The sequence below is a fragment of the Chaetodon trifascialis genome, chromosome 9 (assembly GCF_039877785.1).
Source record: "Chaetodon trifascialis isolate fChaTrf1 chromosome 9, fChaTrf1.hap1, whole genome shotgun sequence".
NCBI classification, from domain to species: Eukaryota; Metazoa; Chordata; class Actinopteri; order Chaetodontiformes; family Chaetodontidae; genus Chaetodon; species Chaetodon trifascialis.
Window position 1 is genome coordinate 29,994,685 of NC_092064.1, and position 24,927 is coordinate 30,019,611.

The following is a 24,927-nucleotide window of genomic DNA, read 5'->3' on the forward strand; positions in this document are numbered from 1 at the left end:
TTTAGGACACCTGTCCTTCACCTGAGGCAGCATCTTCAAACGTCAGCTAAGAAAAGACAAGCTGGACCAAAATGAAACAGCAGGCAGCGGACAAACTTTACACTCAAAGCCCCATTATGAGGCTCTGAAGGGGCTTTTGTTTTGAAGGGCCAAAGCGGAAGTGTGTATATCACTTTATGCACTTGACGGCGCCGCTGCTTCCGGAGGAGACTGAGCATCAAAGACCTGCAGCAGCTGGACCGACACATCTGGTCCAGAACAGAGCGGAGACCTGCGGACAGACAGGTGGACAGACAGGTGGACAGACAGGTGGACAGACAGACAGACGGACGGACGGACGGACAGACAGACAGACAGACAGACAGACAGACAGCATCAGCATCCCCCCCGTGTCTCGCCTCGGGGCCGGTGCGGTGTCCCGGGCCGTGCCGGGCCGCTCCATGGGGGACAGCATGGCGGAGGAGACCCGGGTCATCTACCACCTGGAGGACCAGGAGACCCCCTACCTGATCCGGATCAACGTGCCCGCGCAGCGCGTCACCCTGGCGGACTTCAAACAGGTCGTGAACAAACCGAACGTCAAATTCTTCTTTAAGTCCGTGGACGACGACTTCGGGTGAGTCACGTGATCGATGAGAAGATGATCAGCAGATGATAAAACGTTACGTCACCAATATTGTGATTATCGATACATGTGATTCAAGCCGAGATGATCAATAATATTAATGATTATTATTTCGACAATAAGTCAGAGATTCTGATTCAAATGGTTCGCGTGGGTGCGTGTGCGTGTGGGTGGGTGCGCGCGCGCGTGACTGTGTGTATGTGCGTGTGACTTTGTGTGTTTGTGTGTGTGCATATGTGTGTGTGACTGTGTTTGTGTGTGTGTGCGTGCGTGTGTTATGATGGAGCTGTGGGGGTGAGGCAGTCGTGATGGTGATGATGATGATGGTCATGTGACCTGATGATCTGATGTGTAATCTGGGATCAGATCAGGAGGAGATTTCTGAAGCGAGCGGATCAGCTGGGAGAGGGTCTGACAAGCTCACTCATCTCACTGTAAGATCCTGGTCCTGGTCCTGGTCCTGGTCCTGGTCCTGGTCCTGGTCCCGGTCCTGGTCCCGGTCCCGGTCCTGCTGTGGCGTATTTCAGTCTGCAGACTGGCGTCCCCGTAAATGTTGGCTAGCAGTTTCCCCCTGCTTCCAGTCTTTATGCTAAGCTAAGCTAAAGTGAACCTTCTTTTGAAGCTTTTTTCTTTCATTTTCAACCTTTTTCTTAAACCGATCGACCAATCAGACGATGGATGATACAGAAGATAAATTACCTGAATGAAATGTGTTCCGCCTGGAAACATGATGACATCATTAATCAGCTGGTCTGATGACATCAGACGTTCAGAAACAGCTCTAACTTTATTGATAAATCATGTGGAGACAAAGTGACAAAGTGCTGCTTTCACGTCTGTTGGTGACGTTTCTGTGAAAGAAACCTCTCAAACACTTGTTTACAACGACAACAGCAACAACAACAAAAATAACAACAGCAACAAAAACAACAACAACAAAAACAGCAACAAAAACAACAATAATGTTTAGAGTCAGTTTTGTCCTCTGGGGCCCGTTGCACTAAACTGGGATATGTTGGTGATCCTGGCTCAACTTATCGGTGATCCGGTTGCACAAAAGCAGGATAGCTGAAAGTGGGATCTGTTATGGGATGAGTTACCATGGAGATTTATTCTGTGGAGCTGGCCTGCTCCAGACCCTACAGGGTAAGGGCTAGCCTAACCCTAACCCTAACCCTGCACATCAAAGAGTAACATGATGTTCCTTTATTGAATCAGGATAAATCAAAGCATCAGTTCTTTCCAAACTGAAGTCACACAGTGACTCAGAATCAAAGCATATTATACAACACAGAAGAAACACACATCCAAAGGTCTGTATGTAACACAACACGTCTGCACACTGAAACAAAGCAGCACAAATCAAATGAACAACAGATGAATGGATGAGTAGACTCCCTGCAAGCTTGTATACACACAGTATACAGCACAAACACAAGAGGCCAAATCAATCTGAATAAAAATAACACAAATTCCTCTGCCAATGCAGGACACATTTCACTGAAATTTAAACAGGCATGTTAACTGAAATAATTTAACACAGATTGGTCCCTGACCAGCCGACCACTGTCGTCATCAGGGAAGACGGCAGGCTTGTCCCAGTCCATGTGTGATAGCTCTGTATACACACACACACACACACACACACACACACACACATATATATATGAACTTTATTTATCCCAAAGGGAAATTATCAAGGAGTTCTACAGTCTGATGGAGTTACATTTACACAATTTCAACTGATTCATAATCAGAGTGCAACTACGTTTTCGGAGATGTGAATCAGCTGTTTGGATTGTAGTTGTGATGTTTCAGCGGAGCAGTCAGTGGGTGTTTGTCTGCGATACTTCGCCACGCTTTCTCTCGTTGTTTTCTAACCTTTCTTTTTAATTCGGTCCTTCACCTCCTCGTAAGCCTCCATGAGGACTTCTGCCTCCGACAGGGGAAAGTACGCCGCTCTGGTTGCCATGGTGAATCGGTGACTCTGTGATCGATGGCGGGGTCTGTTTGAGGAGGCCGCGTGCACACACTGATCCAGGATAGGTTTCAGCTGGCTTGTTGACTCGTGTCTGCCTGGACGCTCATGTTTTGGATCAGTTGAACTTAATCCTTAACTTAAGTCTTAATCCTACTTTTGTGCAACGGGCCTCTGGTGATGATCTGTGTGTGTGTGTGTGTGTGTGTGTGTGTGTGTGTGTGTGTGTGTGTGTGTGTGTGTGTTCATATCTGGATGTAAAAATATCTTGAAGAATCTTTAAATAAATCAAAGAGAATAAAAACAAAAAATTGAAGTGAAACTGAGTAAAAAGAGGAGGACGAGGGTGATGATGAAGATGAAGGTGATGAGGATGATGATGTGTGTTCACAGGGTTGTCAAAGAGGAGATCAGTGATGATGCTGCCAGGCTGCCCTTTGTGAATGGACGAGTCGTCTGCTGGGTCAGACACACACACACACACACGCACACACACACACACACACACACACACACACACACATACAGACACTCACACACACACACACACACACACACACACACACACACACACTCACACACACACACACACACACGCACACACACACTCACACACACACACACTCACACACACACATACAGACACTCACACACACACACACACACACACACACACACACACACACACACACACACACACACTTACATACATACAGACACTCACACACACAGACACACAGACACACACACACACACACACACACACACTCACACACACACACACACACACACACACACACTTACATACATACAGACACTCACACACACACACACACAGACACACACACACACACACACACACACACACACACACACACACACACACACACACACACACACACACACACACTCACACACACACTGTGTCCAGGTGTTGATCTGATGTCTTCGTCTCTCTCCAGCTGGTGTCTTCAGACACCTGTCAGTCAGAGTTCAGGGGTTCAGATATTCTGACTTTAGCCACTCCCACTGATCTGGGCCCACCCCCAGTAGAGAGGACAGGTGGTATTGGAGACTCCAGACCTCCGTCCTTCCAGTGAGTACCTGTCTCACCTGAATCACTGATGCTGTCAAAGAGCTGATCTCAGAACACTGTCTGTCTGTCTGTCTGTCTGTCTGTCTGTCTGTCTGTCTGTCTGTCTGTCAGTGCTGCTGCTGTGAGTGGTCAGGACGAGCTGCAGGGATCAGAGGTCAACCCAGAGAATGATCCAGGTAAGAATAACTAGCACAGGTGATTGTCACAGGTGACCATTACAGGTGATCGTCACAGGTGATGCAGGTGATTGTCACAGGTGATCGTCACAGGTGATGCAGGTGACCGTCACAGGTGATGCAGGTGATCGTCGCAGGTGATGCAGGTGACCGTCACAGGTGATGCAGGTGACCGTCACAGGTGATGCAGGTGATCGTCGCAGGTGATGCAGGTGACCGTCACAGGTGATGCAGGTGAATGTCACAGGTGAACGTCACAGGTGATGCGGGTGAATGTCACAGGTGAACGTCACAGGTGATGCGGGTGAACGTCACAGGTGATGCGGGTGAACGTCACAGGTGACCATCACAGGTGATCATCTGTTCAGTTTTCGTCTTTTGCGCGTGAACGAATCTTAAAATCAGTCAAAACCTGAATTATTGATTCCAGCCACAGTTCAATGTTTTCATCATCATCTGATCCTCTGTGATTGGTTTCTGTCCTGTCCATCATCTTGCTGTCAGCTTTTCTGATTGGCTGCTCCCTCTGCAGGTGGCTGTCTGAATGGCCACACCCCCCAACCACCTGAGCAGAGTGGGGCGGAACCCGCAGGTGGAGGCGACAGCTCATCAACCCAGCAGAGCAGCCAATTAGAGACAACCAGTTTCTGCTCGTCTGAGGAAGACTCAGGAGGAAGGTCAGTACGATCAATGAAACGTTCCGTCAGGATTCTGAATTCTTCCGTCATTATTAACGATTCCGTTCATTCTTATTGTTTTTATTAGCGTCAGCAGAATCTTCAGCTCATCTTCTGGTTTGAAGTACTGAAAATACTCAGATGAAGTAAAAGTACCTTGTGCTGCCAGCCTTTGTGCTAAGCTAAGCTAATTAGCACAGAGATGAAACTGCTGTATGAATGCTGAACTGCTCCTTCAAGCACACTGACATCACGCTCACTGCGATTGGTCGGTTTGATGACACACACTCACCTGCCCTCAGGTCTTCTTCTTCTGCCCCAGTAAACCCGTTCAGACTCGGGCCTCCCCCTCGCGCTCTGACTGGCTGCTGCAGGTCACGTGACCGGCGGCGCAGTGTGTTTTGTCCATCAGATAAAAGAGTCCCAGCTGATCTGAGAGCAGAAATAATGTGTCTCTGTCTCTGTCTCTGAGACCGGATCGTCTCCGTTCAGGCTTTCTAGTTTTGCGGCTCGTCTCCGGACTCGTCTGGATTCTGGAACTTTGTTCATTTCAGTGTTTTTCGCAGATGTTGTTTGATTCTGTTTTCAAAGGTTTGTTTGTTTGTTTGTTTGTCCTCGTGCTGTGATTGGTTGGATCCAGCCTGGATCAGCTGTTTTGAACAGTTTACCTGTAAAGCGCTCAGTGTTCGATGTCTGAAGTAACGATTCGACGTTCTGTTTGATTCCAGGACTGAAAGTTTTTTCAGCTTTTCATTGTTATTTATTTTCAGATCATCATTCATTTTGCTTTTTCGCTAAATGTTTTTACATTCAAACAGAAAAACGTGTAAACTGAACCAGGTGTGTCTCCCTCTGTGATGTCATACACCAGGTTCAGCCAATCAACAGAGCAGAGCAGCTCGTCACCGCGACTCGTCAGGCGACAACGGCGCCGCCACCGAAAACCCAAAACACAGCGAATGGAGAGGGTACACACACACACACACACACACACACACACACACACACACACACACACACAGCCTGTCCAGCTGCTCACAGCCTGTGCTTTTATTCTGGCGGTCCCTGGGAGGAAGCTCTTCTCAGCCCCCTGCGCTGACTCTCAGGCTGTGGTATGAAACATGAGGTTCACGGTCCCAGCTGAGGACACTGCTGCGCCACAGTTCAGTCTGTGAGGACGGCTGTCTGTTCTGTCAGTGATGATGAAGTCCTCTACTTGTCCTCTGTCACTGATCTGTCCCTCATCTGCCTCTCTGACCTGTCTGTATGTCTCTATCTACCTGTCTGTCTGTCTGTCTGTCTGTCTGTCTGTCTGTCTGTCTGTCTGTCTGTCCCTCTGCCTGTCCTCCTGTGTCACTGATCTGTCCTTCATTTCCTTCTCTGCTCTGTGGGTTTGTCTGTCCCTCTGTCTCTCTGTCCCTGTCAGTCTGTGTCTTTCAGCAGTGTCACTGACTCCACCATGTCGCTCAACGTCATCACTGTCACTCTGAACATGGGTGAGTACCAGAGTGGAACAAGTACTCTGATTATTTACTTTACTTAAAGTACTAATACGACAATGTACTTCACTACAAGTTTTAGTCAGGATGAGTCAGCTGTTAGTTTGTCCTGTAACCATGGAAACAGACAGCACCTATCAGATGAATGTTCCATGAAGCCTCGATGACTCAGCACTTATTCCAACAGCGTGTGTGTGTGTGTGTGTGTGCTCACCTGACTTCACCTGCGAAGCTTACCTTAACACTGTCTGTCTGTCCGTCCGTCCACCTGTCCGTCCGTCCGTCTGTCTGTCAGAGAGGTATAACTTCCTGGGTATCAGTATTGTTGGTCAGAGTAACGACCGAGGAGACGGAGGCATTTACATCGGCTCCATCATGAAGGGAGGAGCGGTGGCAGCAGACGGACGCATCGAACCCGGGGACATGTTACTGCAGGTACTACAGTACTGTTACTACTGTCTGAGATACATTACTGCAGGTACTACTAATACAGCTGTTAATGGTACTACGTGCGACCTAAGTGAATGATATGGTTAATTCTTAATTCTTGTGTCCTTTTAAAATGAAATCCTGAATCCTCCATCTTGTTTTCTCCTCCAGATGTCTGAGACAAAGTTCACAAACTTACTCACATTCAAATTAAACAGTCTCTTTAGGATCACTTCTACAGCAGCATCTGGTAGCAGTAATAATGCTAATAGCAGCATCTGGTAGTAGTAATAATGCTAACAGCAGTATTTAGTAGCAGTAATAATGCTAACAGCGGTATCTGGTAGCAGTAATAATGCTAACAGCAGTATTTAGTAGCAGTAATAATGCTAACAGCGGTATCTAGTAGCGGTAATAATGCTAACAGCAGTATTTAGTAGCAGTAATAATGCTAACAGCGGTATCTGGTAGCGGTAATAATGCTAACAGCAGTATTTAGTAGCAGTAATAATGCTAACAGCGGTATCTGGTAGCGGTAATAATGCTAACAGCGGTATTTAGTAGCAGTAATAATGCTAACAGCGGTATCTGGTAGCGGTAATAATGCTAACAGCGGTATTTAGTAGCGGTAATAATGCTAACAGCGGTATCTTGTAGCGGTAATAATGCTAACAGCGGTATTTAGTAGCGGTAATAATGCTAACAGCGGTATCTTGTAGCGGTAATAATGCTAACAGCGGTATTTAGTAGCGGTAATAATGCTAACAGCGGTATCTTGTAGCGGTAATAATGCTAACAGCGGTATTTAGTAGCGGTAATAATGCTAACAGCGGTATCTTGTAGCGGTAATAATGCTAACAGCGGTATTTAGTAGCGGTAATAATGCTAACAGCGGTATCTGGTAGCGGTAATAATGCTAACAGCGGTATTTAGTAGCGGTAATAATGCTAACAGCGGTATCTGGTAGCGGTAATAATGCTAACAGCGGTATTTAGTAGCGGTAATAATGCTAACAGCGGTATCTGGTAGCGGTAATAATGCTAACAGCGGTATTTAGTAGCGGTAATAATGCTAACAGCGGTATCTGGTAGCGGTAATAATGCTAACAGCAGTATTTAGTAGCGGTAATAATGCTAACAGTGGTATCTGGTAGCGGTAATAATGCTAACAGCGGTATCTGGTAGCAGTAATAATGCTAACAGTGGTATCTGGTAGCAGTAATAATGCTAACAGCAGCATCTGGTAGAGGTAATAAAGCTAACAGCAGTATTTAGTAGCGGTAATAATGCTAACAGCGGTATCTGGTAGCGGTAATAATGCTAACAGCAGTATTTAGTAGCAGTAATAATGCTAACAGCGGTATCTGGTAGCAGTAATAATGCTAACAGCAGTATTTAGTAGCAGTAATAATGCTAACAGCGGTATCTGGTAGCAGTAATAATGCTAACAGCAGTATTTAGTAGCAGTAATAATGCTAACAGCGGTATCTGGTAGCGGTAATAATGCTAACAGCAGTATTTAGTAGCAGTAATAATGCTAACAGCGGTATCTGGTAGCAGTAATAATGCTAACAGCGGTATCTGGTAGCGGTAGTAATGCTAACAGTGGTATCTGGTAGCGGTAATAATGCTAACAGTGGTATCTGGTAGCGGTAGTAATGCTAACAGTGGTATCTGGTAGCGGTAATAATGCTAACAGTGGTATCTGGTAGCGGTAGTAATGCTAACAGTGGTATCTGGTAGCGGTAATAATGCTAACAGTGGTATCTGGTAGCAGTAGTAATGCTAACAGTGGTATCTGGTAGCGGTAATAATGCTAACAGTGGTATCTGGTAGCAGTAATAATGCTAACAGTGGTATCTGGTAGCGGTAATAATGCTAACAGTGGTATTTTCTGTGTCTGTCAGGTCAACGACATCAACTTTGAGAACATGAGTAACGACGACGCTGTTCGAGTCCTGAGAGAGATCGTTCACAAACCTGGGTGAGACACCTGATACTAATGATACTATTACTTCTAATATTATGATTATTACTGCCACTAGTGCCTCTTTGACTTGTACCACTGAAGTACTGTTGGAGTGACTGATGAACTTTGGTTCAGACTCAGAATGAACCGTAAACGTTAAACCTGCTAAATGTTAGTATTGTTAGCATTGTTAGCATGTGGATGCATTTAGCGCTCCTATGTTTGAGAACAGCCTGATGGAGGGCGGCGGATGATGTCAGACAGTGTCGAGGGGTTTATGGCGCAGCCTCAGCTGCGACCACGTCCAGTACAAGAGGAGCGAGAAGAAGAACACAGATGTCGGTTTGTTGGTTTCATAAGGTCACAAAAGTTGGTCTGAGATGCTCAAGACTTAAAAGTCCTGATCGTCAGTCCCCTGTACGTGGAAACTGAGTTGACTGAAGACACATGGCCACATATAGTACTACTAACACTGCTGTCTGTTTATATACCTGTCCGTCCATCCGTCTGTCTGTCCATCTGTCCCTCTGTCTTTAGTCCTGTGACGTTAACGGTGGCAAAGTGTTGGGATCCAAACCCACGAGGCTGCTTCACACTGCCGAGGAGTGAGTCAACACGCATCTCTTCACTTCTGAGGACCCTCATTAACATAATCTCGTCCTTTACTGGCCTTTGTCCTAATTCTGACTTTAAGTCTGAGACTGTTTTAAGACGACAGTTTGTGTCAGAAAGCACAGAAACTAACAGCTAATGAAGCTAAAACGTCTCACAGTGAATCAAACGTCATCTTTATGAAGAAGAAGAATTCCTTAATTTCATGTTGACGCTTTGATTCAGACTTTCTGGCTCTCACAGGCACGCAGACACACCTGTGCGTGCAGGTGATGTGGACAGATGGGGTTAGATGATGAATGTAAGGGAATATAATCTATTCTAGAATAATCTGATGCTGTGTGTCTGCAGGGTTTCTGATGTCAAACATTCTGTTTGGTTTAGTTAGACTAAGACTAACACACTGCGTTTGCCTTTTGTTCTCCGGCCTCCTCCATCTTTCCTCACATCCTGAAGGCGAGCCGGTCCGTCCGATCGACCCAGCTGCCTGGGTGTCACACACCGCCGCCATGACAGGAAGGCTCCTCCCACACTATGGTAAGACTCCCATCAGCCATTGCAGCATTCAACCGTCACCGTCTGTCCACGACTCCAACAGTAATACCAGGTATTTCAGGTATACACGAAGAAAACCATCTCAGCATCCACAGCAACATGACAGCTGTTGTCAAGGCAATGGCCAATTCGGAGTCCGGCCTGGAGGTTCGGGACCGGATGTGGTTGAAGATCACCATCCCCAACGCCTTCATCGGTAAGACAGCCAGCTCACATCTCAGTCTGGGTTCTCTGAGCAGTTACCTGTACTCCCTTCATGCAGGTGAAGGGAGGACGTACCCACTGTTGTGTCCCAGATGAAGCCTGGTTCACCACCGAGCCACCTGAGAACAACAAGAGGGATTCCTAACTTATCCAAATTCTACAAAGATCAGCCTCTAATCTCAGTTTGTCTCGGGTCTGTCCAGGTTCAGATGTGGTGGACTGGCTCCATCGTAACGTGGAAGGTTTCACCGACCGCCGCGAAGCTCGCAAGTATGCTGGAAACCTGCTAAAGGCTGGTTATATCCGACACACCGTCAACAAGGTGACCTTCTCGGAGCAGTGCTACTACGTGTTCGGAGACCTCTGTGGAGGTGAGGCCGGCCGCTGACGTTCAGGCACAGCAACACTGATAATCAGCCGTTTATACAACCCAGGACTGAGTCAGAACTCTGCTGCTGCAGTACCGCTCACTGCCACAAGATGGAGGCAAAGAACCCAAAAGAGAAACCAGCTGCAGAGAATCCTTCAAAAAGTACCAACTTTTCTCTGAAAATATTGTGTTTTGGTCATCGTGGTTCATTTAAAATGAATGAAAATAGTTTTAGTGGATTTGGAAAGTTTGTCTTCGCTGCGGCTCGTACGATAGTCTTCAGTGTGCAAACACAAACACAGTGAAGCTCAAATGTCTGTGATCCTGCAGACATTGTTGGCAGGAAACTGAAGCAGATTTTGGTGCAGGTCTAACTTTGGTCTGGATCCTGATCCTCTCACCGGCAGTAACCATGTGATTCCTCCTGTCTGTCAGATCTGGGCGTGATGTCTCTACTGGATCATGAAGAAACCTCCAGTCGAGGAGGAGGGTCGGACTGTGACCCGCCGGCTCCAGCTTCAGGTCCCCAGTGGCCCCCAGTCTTCCCCTACCAGTACCCCGTCCCTCACCCCTACAGCTCGCCCCCCCCCCTGCACCAGCTGCTGGCCTGGGGGGGGGGAGGAGGAAGTCAGCACAGTGAGGGTGAGAAGTCTGTCCTCTTGTCTCTGCTGATGATAGTCATCTGGAATCTGCAGGTTTCATGCAAACAAACACTAACGCTCAGTTTCAATTCAACTTTATTTCAGACTCACTGATCCATATCAGTATAAAAATAATAATCAATAGCTAATCAATACATCATATTCCCATAAGGATCAACAGAAACTTATATCTCACAAACCATAAAGGTCAGCGGCGCCGTGTGGCCACGTATCAGCCATCCCATAGTTTCTTTCTTGGACCATTTTCACCTTTTTCTTTTGTTTCGTTCAGTCGTCACGAACGTTTCCTGAACTCAGACGTTTGTGTGTTTCTGTTTCACTGCTCTTCTCTGATTGGTTGCCTTCTGCTGAAGTTTACTGCATCCCATAATATAACTCTGTGGTGACTAAAGGCTTCATGCTTGGTGCAGAGGAGCCTCCAGACTTTAGCGCCACCATGTGGTCAGTTGTGTAACAGTCAACCGTGACGGATTGTGTTTGCAGGAAGCAGCGGCTCAAACTGCAGCGACGGTCAGAAGGAGGGAGGAGGAGGGAGCCAATCAGAGTCCAGCAAACAGGAAGTGAGCGCTCTGCCTGACAAACGGCTGGTGGCCGAGTCCCCCGTTGACGACGGCGCCCGACGACCCCCGACCTTCTTCTCTGGTCTCCATGATAACAAAGACTCAAAGGACCCCCCGCCGGCCCCTTCGCCGCCGCGAGGTCAGCATCATGACCTTTCTGCTTCCCGACAGTCCTTCTGCCTGGCCATGAGAAACCCCAGTGATTTCTTTGTGGATGTCATGTGACCCTGTGATGATGATGTCACATCCTGTCAGGTGATGGACCTGGGGGCACCTGTAGCTGTCCAGGAGGAGGACAAAGACCTGGATAAGATGGACGTCCATTGTTCAGGCTTCTGACAGGTGGAAAAAGGGTCTGCTGCTTGTTTGACCAGTTTCTGCGGAGCCCGGTTTGTCAGCAGGATTCAGGTCTCAGTGGATCCAAGAACTGTTTGTACCTGCTCATCTAATCATTGTCTTCTTCACCTGATGTGAACCCCCAGAGCACACGCCAATCATGTATACTCAAGTATGTAAATATGAGATATTTGGAAGAAGTCTGATGAAGAAGATTAGTGTTTTTATTTATGAGCATAGTTTTATTTTACCCGTCTGTCTTCACTCTGAGGCATTTTCAAAGGAAAACATTAAAAGTGTTCAACAAACTTCACGTGTTGAATCTTTGTCTCACCTCAGAACAAAGACATGAAATGAATGTCAGCATGTTTGACTGGACGTGGAGGACTGAGCTCAGGCTTCTGGACCGCCGGAAAACAAAGTGACGTGTTTGTCTTCGTGCAGGTTCGGTTTCAGAGGCTGGCTTTCACAAATGTGGGTTCTTTTAGACTTTGGCCCAGACTTTCCAGTGAAGGTTTGTCCTGCTGACGTCCACGTTTGTTCAGGCCACAAGAGAGAAAAACAGCATTTCTTTTGACAGAAAACGCAGGAGTTTCCTGTGAGATCAGGCTGCCTTCACCCATCTGCGCACAAACTGCTCATCTGATGAACTCATGAATTACGAAGCTGCAACATGAACGCACTAAAGTGAATGAGAGAACGTGTTAAAGTAGATTTTGACACATCAGGTAGTGAAGCAGGGTCGCTCTAAAGACGCGAATCATGATGCCTCTTGCAGCTCTCGGGCCTCCTGGACAGATCTGACACATGGGTTCCGGATCCTGTGGCCCTCCATCAGATCCTGGTCCTGGTCTCAGTGAGTCAGAGACAGCAGGGCGGGCCTGCGTGAATGAGGCCTGCTGCGCGTTAATGATCATTATTCATATGCACATCTCCCTGCCTCCTTTCTCCCGACATCGGGAGGAGGGAGGGACGCATTCCCATCCGCTTACCTGCCGCCTCGATCACCGTGAGCGGTCAGAGCGGGAGAGCGGCAGCCGGTTTTCTGTCCGTGTGTGACTCATACCAACACGGCCGAGTTAAACCAGTTAAAACAGGTTTCTGTGGAAGGTTCGGGTACGCTTAGTGTGGCAGGAGGAGTCTGGGCGGAGGAGGCTGGCTGTTCAGAATGGGACGCGGCCGGGCCGGGTTGCAGTCAGCTGACGGTCCGCTCCTGTCGCCGACATCTTGCCTCTGACCGGAGGAGACGGGAGAGTCCGGTGTTCACGGTCAAAAGTGCCGATGGAGTGACGGCAGGGCCGGGGTGGTTTTCTGCGAGGCAGCCCGGAGACAGAGCAGCATCTCTACGAAGCGGGTAAGGACATGGAGGACACTTTCCACCACCGCCCGGCTGTCTGTCTGTCTGCCTGTCTGTCCGTCTGTCTGCACTGCAGCAGCGGCGAAGACCGCGGCGGAGTCGTCACAGTCCGACTGATGCGGTAACGTTAGCTGCTGTTGCTAATAGCTAGTCGTCGTCTACGAACAGCCTTTGAAAATCCTGATTTTCAATCATGTATTGCTTATCAATACCGGAACATTATGTGCACATCATGATGTAATATCGATTATAAGTCAGTGAGGAGTTCCTTTAAATTCGGCGCATACAAACAGCAGCTACGTTAAATATTATATTCACTTTTCAACCGAGAATCTTACGATTCAGTCGATAACTGTCGTTTTTGTCAGTTACGTCTTGATGTCCGTGCCTTGGCTGTCACATCAGTCACTAGGCTCGTGCTGTTCACTTCTGACGTTCAAAGTTGAAATCTTATCAGAATACGTACTGCTTTTTCTTTCATTTGTATGCCGAAAGTACTAAAGTGAGTATTTCCTTTGTATTCGTTGGCTTGACGATATATGTGTGTAGCTGAGTCGAGCGATATGAAAACACTTTAAAACGTCAGATTTGTATATGGAGGCTGAAGCGATAACATTATTCACCGCTGGAGAGGAACGTCAGCGTCCGCACAGATATGTCATAGTTGTTGACTGTGGTTAACATTTCTCTTTTTCTATGGTGCAGCTAAGCTAACGTGCTAGCTAGCAGAGGGACAAATGTTTGAAGTCAGTGGTGATCGCTATTAAAATGTCATGTGAAATGTGAGCTCAGACTGGAGGAACATGTATCGTTCAAAAACATGCGATACCGATACGGACATCCGATTTAAATACCGATTCCTGAACCATGTTACTAAACCAGAGATAAAATGACAGTGCACGTTAAGGTGCAATTATGCTCCTCAGAGGAGGAAGCTGCTCAAATACTGTTTTCACTCTGCACACTTTACTCAGTCTGCACTCAAGAGAAGAAACTGATGGAATATCGACACAGTATGCTGTCATAGCATTGTACCAAAGGTCCCTGAGCAGATACAGGTTAGCTGCACAGGCTAATTAATGAGCCACACAAAGTTCACTTAGTTAGCACATACATGTTAGCTGCAGTGGCTAGCTTTGATTTATTGGTGGCATCAGCTCTCATATGCACTCTCATGCAGTCAGCAGGTCATAGACTGGATTTTAATTCATACGTTAGTTTTTGACAGCGATGAGGGCGACACTTTACTTTTCACCACCAGTTGTATTAAAGTTACTGATAATAATCCTCCTCTTCCTCTTCCTCACTGTGCTGCAGTGACTCTTCATTATGATCAGCTCTGACTGACTGATGGGCATCGGCCATGATCGGAGGACTCTTCATCTACAACCACAAGGGGGAGGTGTTGATCTCCAGGGTGTACCGTGATGACATCGGGTGAGTCCTGCAGGTCGCTGCTGATGTGCCCATGAGCCAAACACTCACAATGTCTACTCAGGATGTGTTCAGTGAGATTGCGTTCGGGGACAGTGAGGTTGCGTTCAGGGACAGTGAGATTGCATTCGGGGACAGTGAGGTTGCGTTGGGGGACAGTGAGGTTGCGTTGGGGGACAGTGAGGTTGCGTTCGGGGACAGTGAGGTTGCGTTGGGGGACAGTGAGGTTGCGTTGGGGGACAGTGAGGTTGCGTTGGGGGACAGTGAGGTTGCGTTGGGGGACAGTGAGGTTGCGTTGGGGGACAGTGAGGTTGCGTTGGGGGACAGTGAGGTTGCGTTCGGGGACAGTGAGGTTGCGTTGGGGGACAGTGAGGTTGCGTTCGGGGACAGTGAGGTTGCGTTCGGGGACAGTGAGGTTGCGTTCAGGGACAGTCCTGCTGTGGAGGTCTCACAGGGCCCAACATTCAGTCACTGTTTAGCTTCAAGTCTCTTTCCAGATCAAAGTTTGAGTTGATGAAGATAACAGATCAGATGATGAGGTCATCGTCCAGGACAGACAGAACAGTGTTCAGCACAGCGTCCTCCTAAAACTTCACGTGTCTCTGAAGGTCTCAGGTTTAAACAGACGCTCAGTGTCCAATGTTATAGGACACCTTTTAGCAAAGCTCCGAGGACGATGGAGGCTCAGACGACTTCCTGCCCCTCTTTAACGTCACTCATCATCTCTTTTATTTTTAGACGATTTCTTTTGTAAAACCTCCTCAGACGCTCTCCGTCGACCCCACGGAGATCTGCAGCCTCGCTGCCGCTGTGTGAGGCGGGGGGCCAGTTGCTAGGCAACAGTAGCGTAGCGCTGAGCCCTGCAGCAAGTGATGAGGTCATCTCGACTTGTGCCAATAACATGGCTGCTGAGGACAGAGTGAGACATCTGTCCCTCTGGAACGTATCACAGCTTCTCACATGAGAACAATAAAAGCTGTTTGTCCTCGTCAATAAGACAAAAGAAAACTTTATTCAGAGTAAAGACACAGGAAAGACGAATTTAATCAAATCCAGGATGAAGTCCTTTAAACTGGACCTTTAATGTCCAAAATCACTGCAGGGAGGGCAGGAAGTGGCACCAGAGTCCAGCAGCAGGACAGATGTCTCACTGACGTCCGTCAGACCTCAGTGCAGGGAGGAAGTCCACAAAACTGTCTCAACTCAAGGGCCACTGACTGTCCTCCACCTGAAAGTACGCGCAGGTGGACGGTCGCTGACGACCGCGTGCGTGGTCCAGAGCTCCAGAACGAGCCGGTCAGGTGGACATTTGACAAGCGTGGAGTCGGCCGTGCTGCTTCGTCAGTGTCAGTATCGATCCGCTACAGGAAGTGATCTGTGCGTGCTTTCCTCTCGTCTTTGTCCAGGAGAAATGCGGTGGACGCGTTTCGAGTCAACGTCATCCACGCCCGGCAGCAGGTCCGCTCTCCGGTCACCAACATCGCCCGGACCAGCTTCTTCCACGTCAAACGCTCCAACATCTGGCTGGCCGCCGTCACCAAGCAGAACGTCAACGCCACCATGGTGTTCGAGTTCCTCTACAAGATGTGTGACGTCATGTCCGCCTACTTTGGCAAGATCAGCGAGGAGAACGTCAAGAACAACTTTGTCCTCATCTACGAGCTGCTCGACGGTAAACAGTCCTGGTCAGGTTCATGTCGGAGGCGTCCCTGCGTCTCGCTCTCAGTCCTCACAGGAACGCTCTGTTTTTAAACCTGGAGCGCCACAGGAAGTGGCGCCTGCGGCCGCCCTCGCTCTGCCGCTCTGTGGTTTTTTTAGGTTTTGATTTTTGTTATCTGTGGACGAGAAAATCAAAACCTAAAGAAAATACAGCGCCGACAGGAGTCGTCTCTGCTGAGCGGCACGTCTCTCCTGCTCTTTGTTTGTTTGTTTGTTTGTTTGTTTGTTTGTTTGTTTGTTTGTTTGTCGTAAACAAGCTTGTGTTCCACAGAAATTCTGGACTTCGGCTACCCTCAGAACTCAGAGACTGGAGCTCTGAAGACCTTCATCACTCAGCAGGGCATCAAGAGTCAGGTACGACCACACGGCGTCGGGGCTTCACGTAAAGTCACAGAAATGTTCAGTGTGAGGCTTTTAATGTGAAACATGGACAGGAAGTGCAGAGGTTCACCGCCAGTAACTCAGTAACTGTTTCCTGTCTGTTCTCCTTCGGCCTCTTCTTCCTCCTCCTCCTCCTCCTCCTCCTCTGGATCATCCTGCAGCACCATGTGAGTCTCACTCACACACACACACACACACACACACACACACACACACACACACACACACACACACACACACACACACACACAGTGAAGTACAATTACCTCACATTTGTACTGCAGCAGAGTAATGTCCTTAGTGTCTGTCCACCACTGGTTGGTGTGGATCAGGAACGTGTAGAGACGCCTGTTCAGGGTCCTGAAAGCAGACCAGATCCCAGTGTCCCCCCTCAGAGTGTCCACGAGGACCCTCGTTAGCTTGATGATTTGAGAGTGGGACAGTCCTCGGAGTCAGTGTGGACACTGGGATTGGGCATGAAGTCACATGACGTAGTCCCGCAGAGACAGCGTCTCCCCTCTCGTCCCCTGCAGACCAAAGAGGAGCAGTCTCAGATCACCAGCCAGGTGACGGGTCAGATCGGCTGGAGGAGAGAAGGAATCAAATACAGACGCAACGAGCTGTTTCTGGACGTCCTGGAGAGCGTCAACCTGCTCATGTCCCCGCAAGGTAATGTCCAAATACTGCCCGTACTATGAGTACTGCGACTACTACTACTGACACTGCTCATACTGCGGATAAAGAGTGGTTCAGTTTGACATTTCAGGGCCAAATAGAAGCTCTGGTAGAAACGAACAGACCATAATATCAGTGTCCACTTCCTGTCTGTCCTGATGTCTTCCTCCTGTCTCCTTTGCTCCTTGTAACTCGCTGGCTGTAACGACTTTATCTTATCTTATCTTATCTTATGTCATGTTGATAGTCTCATGTTGTTGACAGTTAAACCTGTGAGTGATCTGTTATTGATTATCAGGAGTTTGTTCATTGATAAGCAGCAGGTGGCGCCAGTCATCAACCCATTTAACCACTGAAGAAGAAGTGTTTCATGTGAAGAAGGTTCAGTCGGGTCTGAGGCTTCAGTCTGCAGAAACAGCTGCTTCCTCTTCTTCTTCTTTGCCTTCTTTTTTTCTATTTCTTCTTCTTCTGCTTCTTCTTCTTCTCCCTCTTCCTCTTCTTCTCCCTCTTCTTCTCCTTCTCCTGTCGGAGCAGAAACAGCTGATCAGTCTTGTAGGTTAAATGACGTCTGAACTTGCGGTAACTCTTCTTAGAAAAGGTTTTGTTGAATTTGTCGTTTCCATCGACGACGTATTTGAGAATAAAAATGTTGAAGTTCCAGAAATCAGCGTCGACATAAATCAGCTGCTCATTAAAGAAGAAAAGCCTGCAGAGTCCTCAGCTCGGCCAATCACAGTGCAGCGCGACATCATCGTTAGTCATTGAGGCTGTTTAAAAACAGCTGGACAGGAAGAGGCGGAGCTGCGTCTGTACGCCACCAGAGGGCGCTGTCTAACTCTGTGTGTGTGTGTGTGTGTGTGTGTGTGTGTGTGTGTGTGTGTGTCTGTGTGTGTCTGTGTGTGTGTGTGTGTGTGTGTGTGTGGTTTGTGTGTGTGTGTTTCTGTGTGTGTGTGTGTGTGGTGTGTGTGTGTTTCTGTGTGTGTGGTTTGTGTGTGTGTGTGTGTGTGTGTGTGTGTGTGTGTCTGTGTGTGTGTGTGTGTGTGTGTGTGTGTGTCTCTGTGTGTGTCTCTGTGCGTGTGTGTCTCTCTGTGTGTGTGTGTGTGTGCGTGTCTCTGTGTGTGTCTCTGTGCGTGTGTGTGTCTCTGTGCTTGTCTCTGTGTCTGTGTGTGTGCGTGTGTGTCTCTGTGTGTGTGTGTGCGTGTCTCTGTGTGTGTGTGCGTGTCTCTGTGTGTGTCTCTGCGTGTGTGTCTCTGTGTGCGTGTCTCTGTGTGTGTCTCTGTGTGTGTGTGCGTGTCTCTGTGTGTGTCTGTGTGTGTGCGTGTCTCTGTGTGTGTGTGCGTGTCTCTGTGTGTGTCTCTGCATGTGTGTTTCTGTGTGTGTGTGCGTGTCTCTGTGTGTGTCTCTGTGTGTGTGTGCGTGTCTCTGTGTGTGTCTCTGTGCGTGTCTCTGTGCGTGTGTGTCTCTGTGTGTGTCTCTGTGCGTGTGTGTGTGTGTGTGTGTGCGTGTCTCTGTGTGTGTCTCTGCGTGTGTGTCTCTGTGTGTGTGTGCGTGTCTCTGTGTGTGTCTCTGTGCGTGTGTGTCTCTGTGTGTGTCTCTGTGCGTGTGTGTCTCTGTGTGTCTCTGTGTGTGTGCGTGTCTCTGTGTGTGTCTCTGTGTGTGCGTGTGTGTCTCTGTGTGTGCGTGTGTGTTTCTGTGTGTGTCTCTGTCTGTGCGTGTGTGTCTCTGTGTGTGCGTGTGTGTTTCTGTGTGTGTCTCTGTCTGTGCGTGTGTGTCTCTGTGTGTGTCTCTGTGCGTGTCTCTGTGTGTGCATGTGTGTTTCTGTGTGTGTCTCTGTGCGTGTGTGTCTCTGTGTGTGTGTGCGTGTCTCTGTGCGTGTCTCTGTGTGTGTCTCTGTGTGTGTGTGCGTGTCTCTGTGCGTGTGTGTCTCTGTGCGTGTGTGTCTCTGTGTGTCTCTGTGTGTGTGTGCGTGTCTCTGTGTGTGTCTCTGTGTGTGCGTGTGTGTTTCTGTGTGTGTCTCTGTCTGTGCGTGTGTGTCTCTGTGTGTGTGTGCGTGTCTCTGTGTGTGTCTCTGTGCGTGTGTGTCTCTGTGTGTGTGTGCGTGTCTCTGTGTCTCTGTGCGTGAGTGTCTCTGTGTGTGCGTGTGTGTTTCTGTGTGTGTCTCTGTGCGTGTGTGTCTGTGTGTGTGTGTGTGTGTGTGTGCGTGCAGGTCAGGTGCTCAGCGCTCACGTCTCGGGGCGGGTGGTGATGAAGAGTTACCTGAGCGGGATGCCTGAGTGTAAGTTTGGGATGAACGATAAGATCGTCATCGACCGGCAGGGAAAAGGAGGAAGCTCTGAGGACGGCGGAAAGAGGTCAGAGGTCACGCGCTGTCCGACCGCTTCCTGTCTGAGACGTAAAGGTGGTTTTTCAGTAGTGACGCCTCCTCTCTCCTCCTGCTGCTCCTCAGTAAACAGTCCATCGCCATCGACGACTGCACCTTCCATCAGTGTGTCCGACTCAGCAAGTTCGACTCTGAGCGCAGCATCAGCTTCATCCCTCCGGACGGAGACTACGAGCTCATGAGGTCAGAGGTCGCTCGCACACCACGCCGAGTCCAGGAGACAGTAGACAGCAGAGCACGTGTGAGACGGTCTGTCTGTCTGTCTGTCTGCAGGTACCGGACCACCAAAGACATCATCCTGCCCTTCAGGGTCATCCCTCTGGTCCGAGAGGTCGGTCGCACCAAACTGGAGGTCAAAGTCGTCATCAAGTCCAACTTCAAGTCGTCGCTGCTGGCTCAGAAAATCGAGGTAAAGTCCAGGGACCTGGTCAGGTCCTGAGTCTGTGTCGCCGATCCTCATTCAGAGTTCACGGAACAAGCTTTAAGCAAATATTGGAGTCAGAAATAACCTACAGATACAGATACAGACAACTTTATTATCCCACCAGGGGCAATTGTTATGAACCTGAACCTGAGCATCTTCTGCCCTGCTCTCGTCTTCTCAGGCGACTTCCTCCCAAACCAGCTTCTGCTAATGTTTGTCTTCAGAGAAAGTCATTCAGAGTGTGACAGAGACAAAACACTTTGTCCAGTTTAGAGACCAAACCGTGAACTCACGTGAACTCCCTGACCCCCCCCCCAGGTTCGGATCCCCACCCCCCTCAACACCAGCGGGGTACAGCTCATCTGTATGAAGGGAAAAGCAAAGTACAAAGCCAGCGAGAACGCCATCGTGTGGAAGTAAGAGCTGCTTCTTCTTCTGCTGTTATTGTTAATATTATTAATATTGTGATTGATATTTTGGGTCATGTTTACTTCAGCTGTCTCTCTTTTCTAATAACTTTCTGGAAAAATACCGATGTGCTTTGGTGCAAAATGAAATCCAGACCTTTGAGCAGAAGCTTCAGTCGGTCACATTTGTCCACTGATTCTGTCCAAACGACGTATGAAGAAACACACAGAGGACAAAACAGTCCAACAGAGACAAACGTCTTGAACATGCAGTCAACATGAGCAGCTTCGACACATCTGACACATTTCGTCCTCTGCATGTTACTTTGGCTTGTTTGACATCAGTGTTCTGGACAAACAGGACAAATTCCAGTCAAACATCATCTGTTTATGGACGCATTGTCCATGTCTTAGTGTCTCAGTGGTGGCTGCAGCTTCATCCCTCCACGCTCCAGAGTTCGTCCAGTCAAACTGTTTGCAGGTGGACGTGCTGGAGGGACCTTTCTGATTGTATCGCTCTCACCAAACCACCAGACTTCATTCACAAAAACAGCCATTTAACATCGTCAAACAAACTTCATTCAAAGTGACCAAAACAACATCGAAGTCGCTTCATCTTTCACTGCTCCACCAATCATCAGTGACTCTGGCTTGGAAGACATACTTCTGCCAATCAGGAGAGGCGTGAGAGAGGACGGCGAGGAGGAATCACATGGAGGAGCCAGAATATTTCATGTTTCCACACTGACTCTGGAGTTCTTATGGTGTTCAGGACGTCAGGACAGGAAAGACTGAGGTTTGAATGCAGAATATTAATTGGACACTGGTCCACAGAGACAAACAGGAGTTACTGCTTCGCTGTGAGTCTGCGTCTGTCCTTGGCCGCTGTCTGTCTCGCTCTGCTCCAAATCAAACATGGTGAAGCGAATCTTTGGGGACCAGCGGTCAAACCTGGACACGTTTTACTGCACCGAGGATCAGACTGCGAGCCGCGGCCGAGCTTTGGACGGGGTGACGCAGCTCCTGCGCTCCTCGGGCCGTTTGTCATTGAGGAGGTGCTGTAGTGACGCTCGCTCCCACAGATCGATGATTCGACCTCTGAGCCGAGCAATAAAACCCGTCTGTGCTGACGAAGAGGTCGGAGCAGCTCTGCAGCATCAGCGCGAACACACCGTCCACAGCGCTGGCAGCACCTCCCGCTGCGCTGCGTCAGCACAACGCCTCTGCATTACATCACCGGGACGCAGCCGGCCCGCAGAGTCCGCCCTCCTGGACTTTAAAGGAGCAGGAGCACAGAGAGGAGACGCAGCGGCGGCAGGAAGCACTGAGACCAGCGAGGACTGACGGGTTTCATCAGCTGGACTGGACCCAGGATCAGTCAGTCTGCTGTCCTGGAGCTGATTTCAATGCGTAAACAGCTGATCTGCTGTGTGCACCTGCGGTCTCACAGTGACATCATCAGTGCAGGTGGACTGGACACCTGTCCAAAGCTCAGCATCACAGCAAAACCCCTGTTCAGCGGTCTGGGTGGACCTGGACCACAATCTGTGGGGACCCGGGTCAGCTGTCTGGGTGGAGGGTCAGCGGTCTGTGCAGACCTGGACCATGGCCTGCGTGGACCTGGGTCAGCAGTCTGGCTGGACCTGGGTCAGTGGTCTGTGTGGACCCTGGTCAGCGGTCTGGCTGGACCTGGGTCAGTGGTGTGTGTAGCTGAAGTCTGGTGTCTTGTCTTGTGTGGCGTTCAGGTGACTGTTGTAGAAAACGGACTCTGGAAGAAGAGATGGAAGTTTACACACATACATGATTCATCTGTGTGTGTGTGTGTGTGTGTGTGTGTGTGTGTGTGTGTGTGTGTGTGTGTGTGTGTGTTTGTCAGGATAAAGCGCATGGCGGGGATGAAGGAGTCTCAGATCAGCGCTGAGATCGAGCTGCTGCCGACCAATGACAAGAAGAAGTGGGCTCGGCCTCCGATCTCCATGAACTTTGAGGTGAGAGCACAAACTGAACACATTGATTATCAATCAGCGTCATTGATCCTTCAGGTCTCTGCTGATCGACTGGTCCTCCATCAGCTTTCACAGAAGAAGCTTTAGCTGCTGCACACCAAGAAACACACCAGCTGTTAGTGCTGCTTCACTAACCCTCCTCCTCCTCCTTCTCCTCCCCCTCGTCCTCCTCCCCCTTCTCATCCTCCTCCCTTTCCTGGTCTTCCTCCTCGTCCTCCTTCTCATTCTCTTCGTCCTCCCTCCACCTTCTTGTCCTCCTTCTCCTCCTCCTCGTCCTCCTCCCCCTTCTTCTCCTTCTCCTCCCCCTCGTCCTCCCCCCCACCTTCTTGTCCTCCTCCTCCTCCTCCTTCTCCTCCCCCTCGTCCTCCTCCCCCTCGTCCTCCTCCTCCTCCTCCTTCTCCTCCCCCTCGTCCTCCTCCCCCTCGTCCTCCTTCTCCTCCCCCTCGTCCTCCTCCTCCTTCTCCTTCTCCTCCCCCTCGTCCTCCTCCCCCTCGTCCTCCTTCTCCTCCCCCTCGTCCTCCTCCTCCTCCTCCTTCTCCTCCCCCTCGTCCTCCTCCCCCTCGTCCTCCTCCCCCTCGTCCTCCTTCTCCTCCCCCTCGTCCTCCTCCTCCTTCTCCTTCTCCTCCCCCTCGTCCTCCTCCCCCTCGTCCTCCTCCTCCTCCTCCTTCTCCTCCCCCTCGTCCTCCTCCCCCTCGTCCTCCTTCTCCTCCCCCTCGTCCTCCTCCCCCTTGTCCTCCTTCTCCTCCCCCTCGTCCTCCTCCTCCTTCTCCTTCTCCTCCCCCTCGTCCTCCTCCTCCTCCTCCTTCTCCTCCCCCTCGTCCTCCTCCCCCTCGTCCTCCTTCTCCTCCCCCTCGTCCTCCTCCTCCTCCTTCTCCTCCCCCTCGTCCTCCTCCCCCTCGTCCTCCTCCTCCTTCTCCTTCTCCTCCCCCTCGTCCTCCTCCTCCTCCTCCTCCTCAGGTGCCCTTCGCTCCCTCAGGTCTGAAGGTTCGGTACCTGAAGGTGTTCGAGCCGAAGCTCAACTACAGCGACCACGATGTCATTAAATGGGTTCGTTACATCGGACGCAGCGGCATCTACGAAACGCGCTGCTGACCCCACCGCTGCTGCCGGGGCTGATGGGAAAGACGCTGGCCCCGTGACATCTCCTCTCCAGATGTGTGTGTGCGTGCGTGCGTGACATGTTGCTCTTCAGTTTTCTGTGTTTACTCCTGAGTTATTCCAAATGTCTGATGAGCTCCATGTGGGGACGCAGATCAGCCAATCACATTCCAGAAAACACCTCAGAGGAACTTTGACCTCCCTGAACCCCCTGAACCTGACTCAGAGGAGACCGTGTGGTAGGTAGACCTGGTTTGGATCCTTTGGGTCAGCAGGGACCTAGCAGAGTCCTCCTGCCTCATAGTGTACCTGTGATGTGTATGCTTACCCAGCATGCTTCACTCCTGAAACACGTTCGCTCTGTCGACTCTTTGACGATCTGAATTCATTTCTGGTGAAAACGTGTCGCTTTAATTTTTTTTACTGTTTGTATCCAGATGTGTATGTCTGTGTGTACGTGTGTGTGTGTGTGTGTGTGTGTGTCTGTTTGTGTGTGTGTGTGTGTCTGTGTGTGTGTCTGTTTGTGTGTGTGTGTGTGTGTGTGTGTCTGTTTGTGTGTGTGTGTGTCTGTTTGTGTGTGTGTGTGTGTGTGTGTGTGTGTGTGTGTGTGTGTGTGTGTGTGTGTGTGTGTGTGTGTGTCGTTAATGTTCAGTTTTGTCAATAAAGATCGACTCTTCAGACGTATTTGTTGTTCGGTGTGTCTTTATTTGTGCAGCAGCTGAATCGTAAAGTTCTCAGTGAAAGTCGTTTAAAGTTTATTTCATTTCATTAATTGTAAAGAAAATCACAGTAAACAAAAATAAAATTGAAATATCAGCAGTGAAAGTGATGAAAGCCTTTAAAGCAACGTAATAATTATCTCATGTGGTCGCCAGGGTTAGGTGACACCTTGTTAACTAAGCCAGGTGACCTCTCAGATGACCTCTCAGATGACCTCTCAGGTAACCACTCAGGTGACCTCTCAGGTGACCACTCAGGTGACATCTCAGGTGACCACTCAGGTAACCACTCAGGTGACCTCTCAGGTAACCTCTCAGGTGACTTCTCAGGTGACCTCTCAGGTAACCACTCAGATGACCTCTCAGATGACCTCAGGTGACCACTCAGGTGACCTCTCAGGTAACCACTCAGGTGACCTCTCAGGTGACCTCTCAGGTAACCACTCAGATGACCTCTCAGATGACCTCAGGTGACCACTCAGGTGACCTCTCAGGTGACCTCTCAGGTACCCCCTCAGTGACTGATGCACAGCCAGTCTGAACGCTGGAGCTCCTCCAGCACTTTGCTTCATCACAGATT

At 49.4% G+C, this 24,927-nt stretch overlaps 3 protein-coding genes across 4 annotated transcripts in view; all 3 read left to right on the forward strand.

Annotated features, from left to right (window-relative positions):
- Positions 1-24,927, forward strand: part of abcc5 (ATP-binding cassette, sub-family C (CFTR/MRP), member 5) — a 64,089-nt gene that overhangs the window by 27,168 nt on the left and 11,994 nt on the right. The window lies entirely within an intron of this gene.
- Positions 185-12,053, forward strand: LOC139336387 (segment polarity protein dishevelled homolog DVL-3). Of its 2 annotated transcripts, XM_070970495.1 has the most exons (16): positions 185-616; positions 2,997-3,066; positions 3,566-3,699; positions 3,811-3,875; positions 4,408-4,552; positions 5,424-5,520; positions 5,979-6,048; positions 6,347-6,486; positions 8,387-8,463; positions 8,986-9,053; positions 9,517-9,597; positions 9,677-9,811; positions 10,023-10,190; positions 10,625-10,831; positions 11,335-11,550; positions 11,667-12,053. In XM_070970495.1, the coding sequence occupies exons 1-16, from the start codon at positions 441-443 to the stop codon at positions 11,720-11,722; spliced, it is 1,905 nt and encodes a 634-aa protein (XP_070826596.1). In that variant the 5' UTR covers positions 185-440; the 3' UTR covers positions 11,723-12,053. The 2 variants fall into 2 exon arrangements, with proteins under 2 accessions (XP_070826596.1, XP_070826594.1); XM_070970493.1 differs by having other exon boundaries at positions 11,335-12,037.
- LOC139336398 (AP-2 complex subunit mu-like) lies at positions 12,947-24,312 on the forward strand. Its single transcript, XM_070970508.1, has 11 exons — positions 12,947-13,101; positions 14,422-14,541; positions 15,945-16,210; positions 16,529-16,626; positions 17,172-17,307; positions 19,520-19,664; positions 19,760-19,876; positions 19,967-20,102; positions 20,436-20,533; positions 22,401-22,512; positions 23,488-24,312. Exons 2-11 carry the CDS (start codon positions 14,468-14,470, stop codon positions 23,620-23,622), a joined length of 1,317 nt encoding a protein of 438 aa, XP_070826609.1. The 5' UTR covers positions 12,947-13,101; positions 14,422-14,467; the 3' UTR covers positions 23,623-24,312.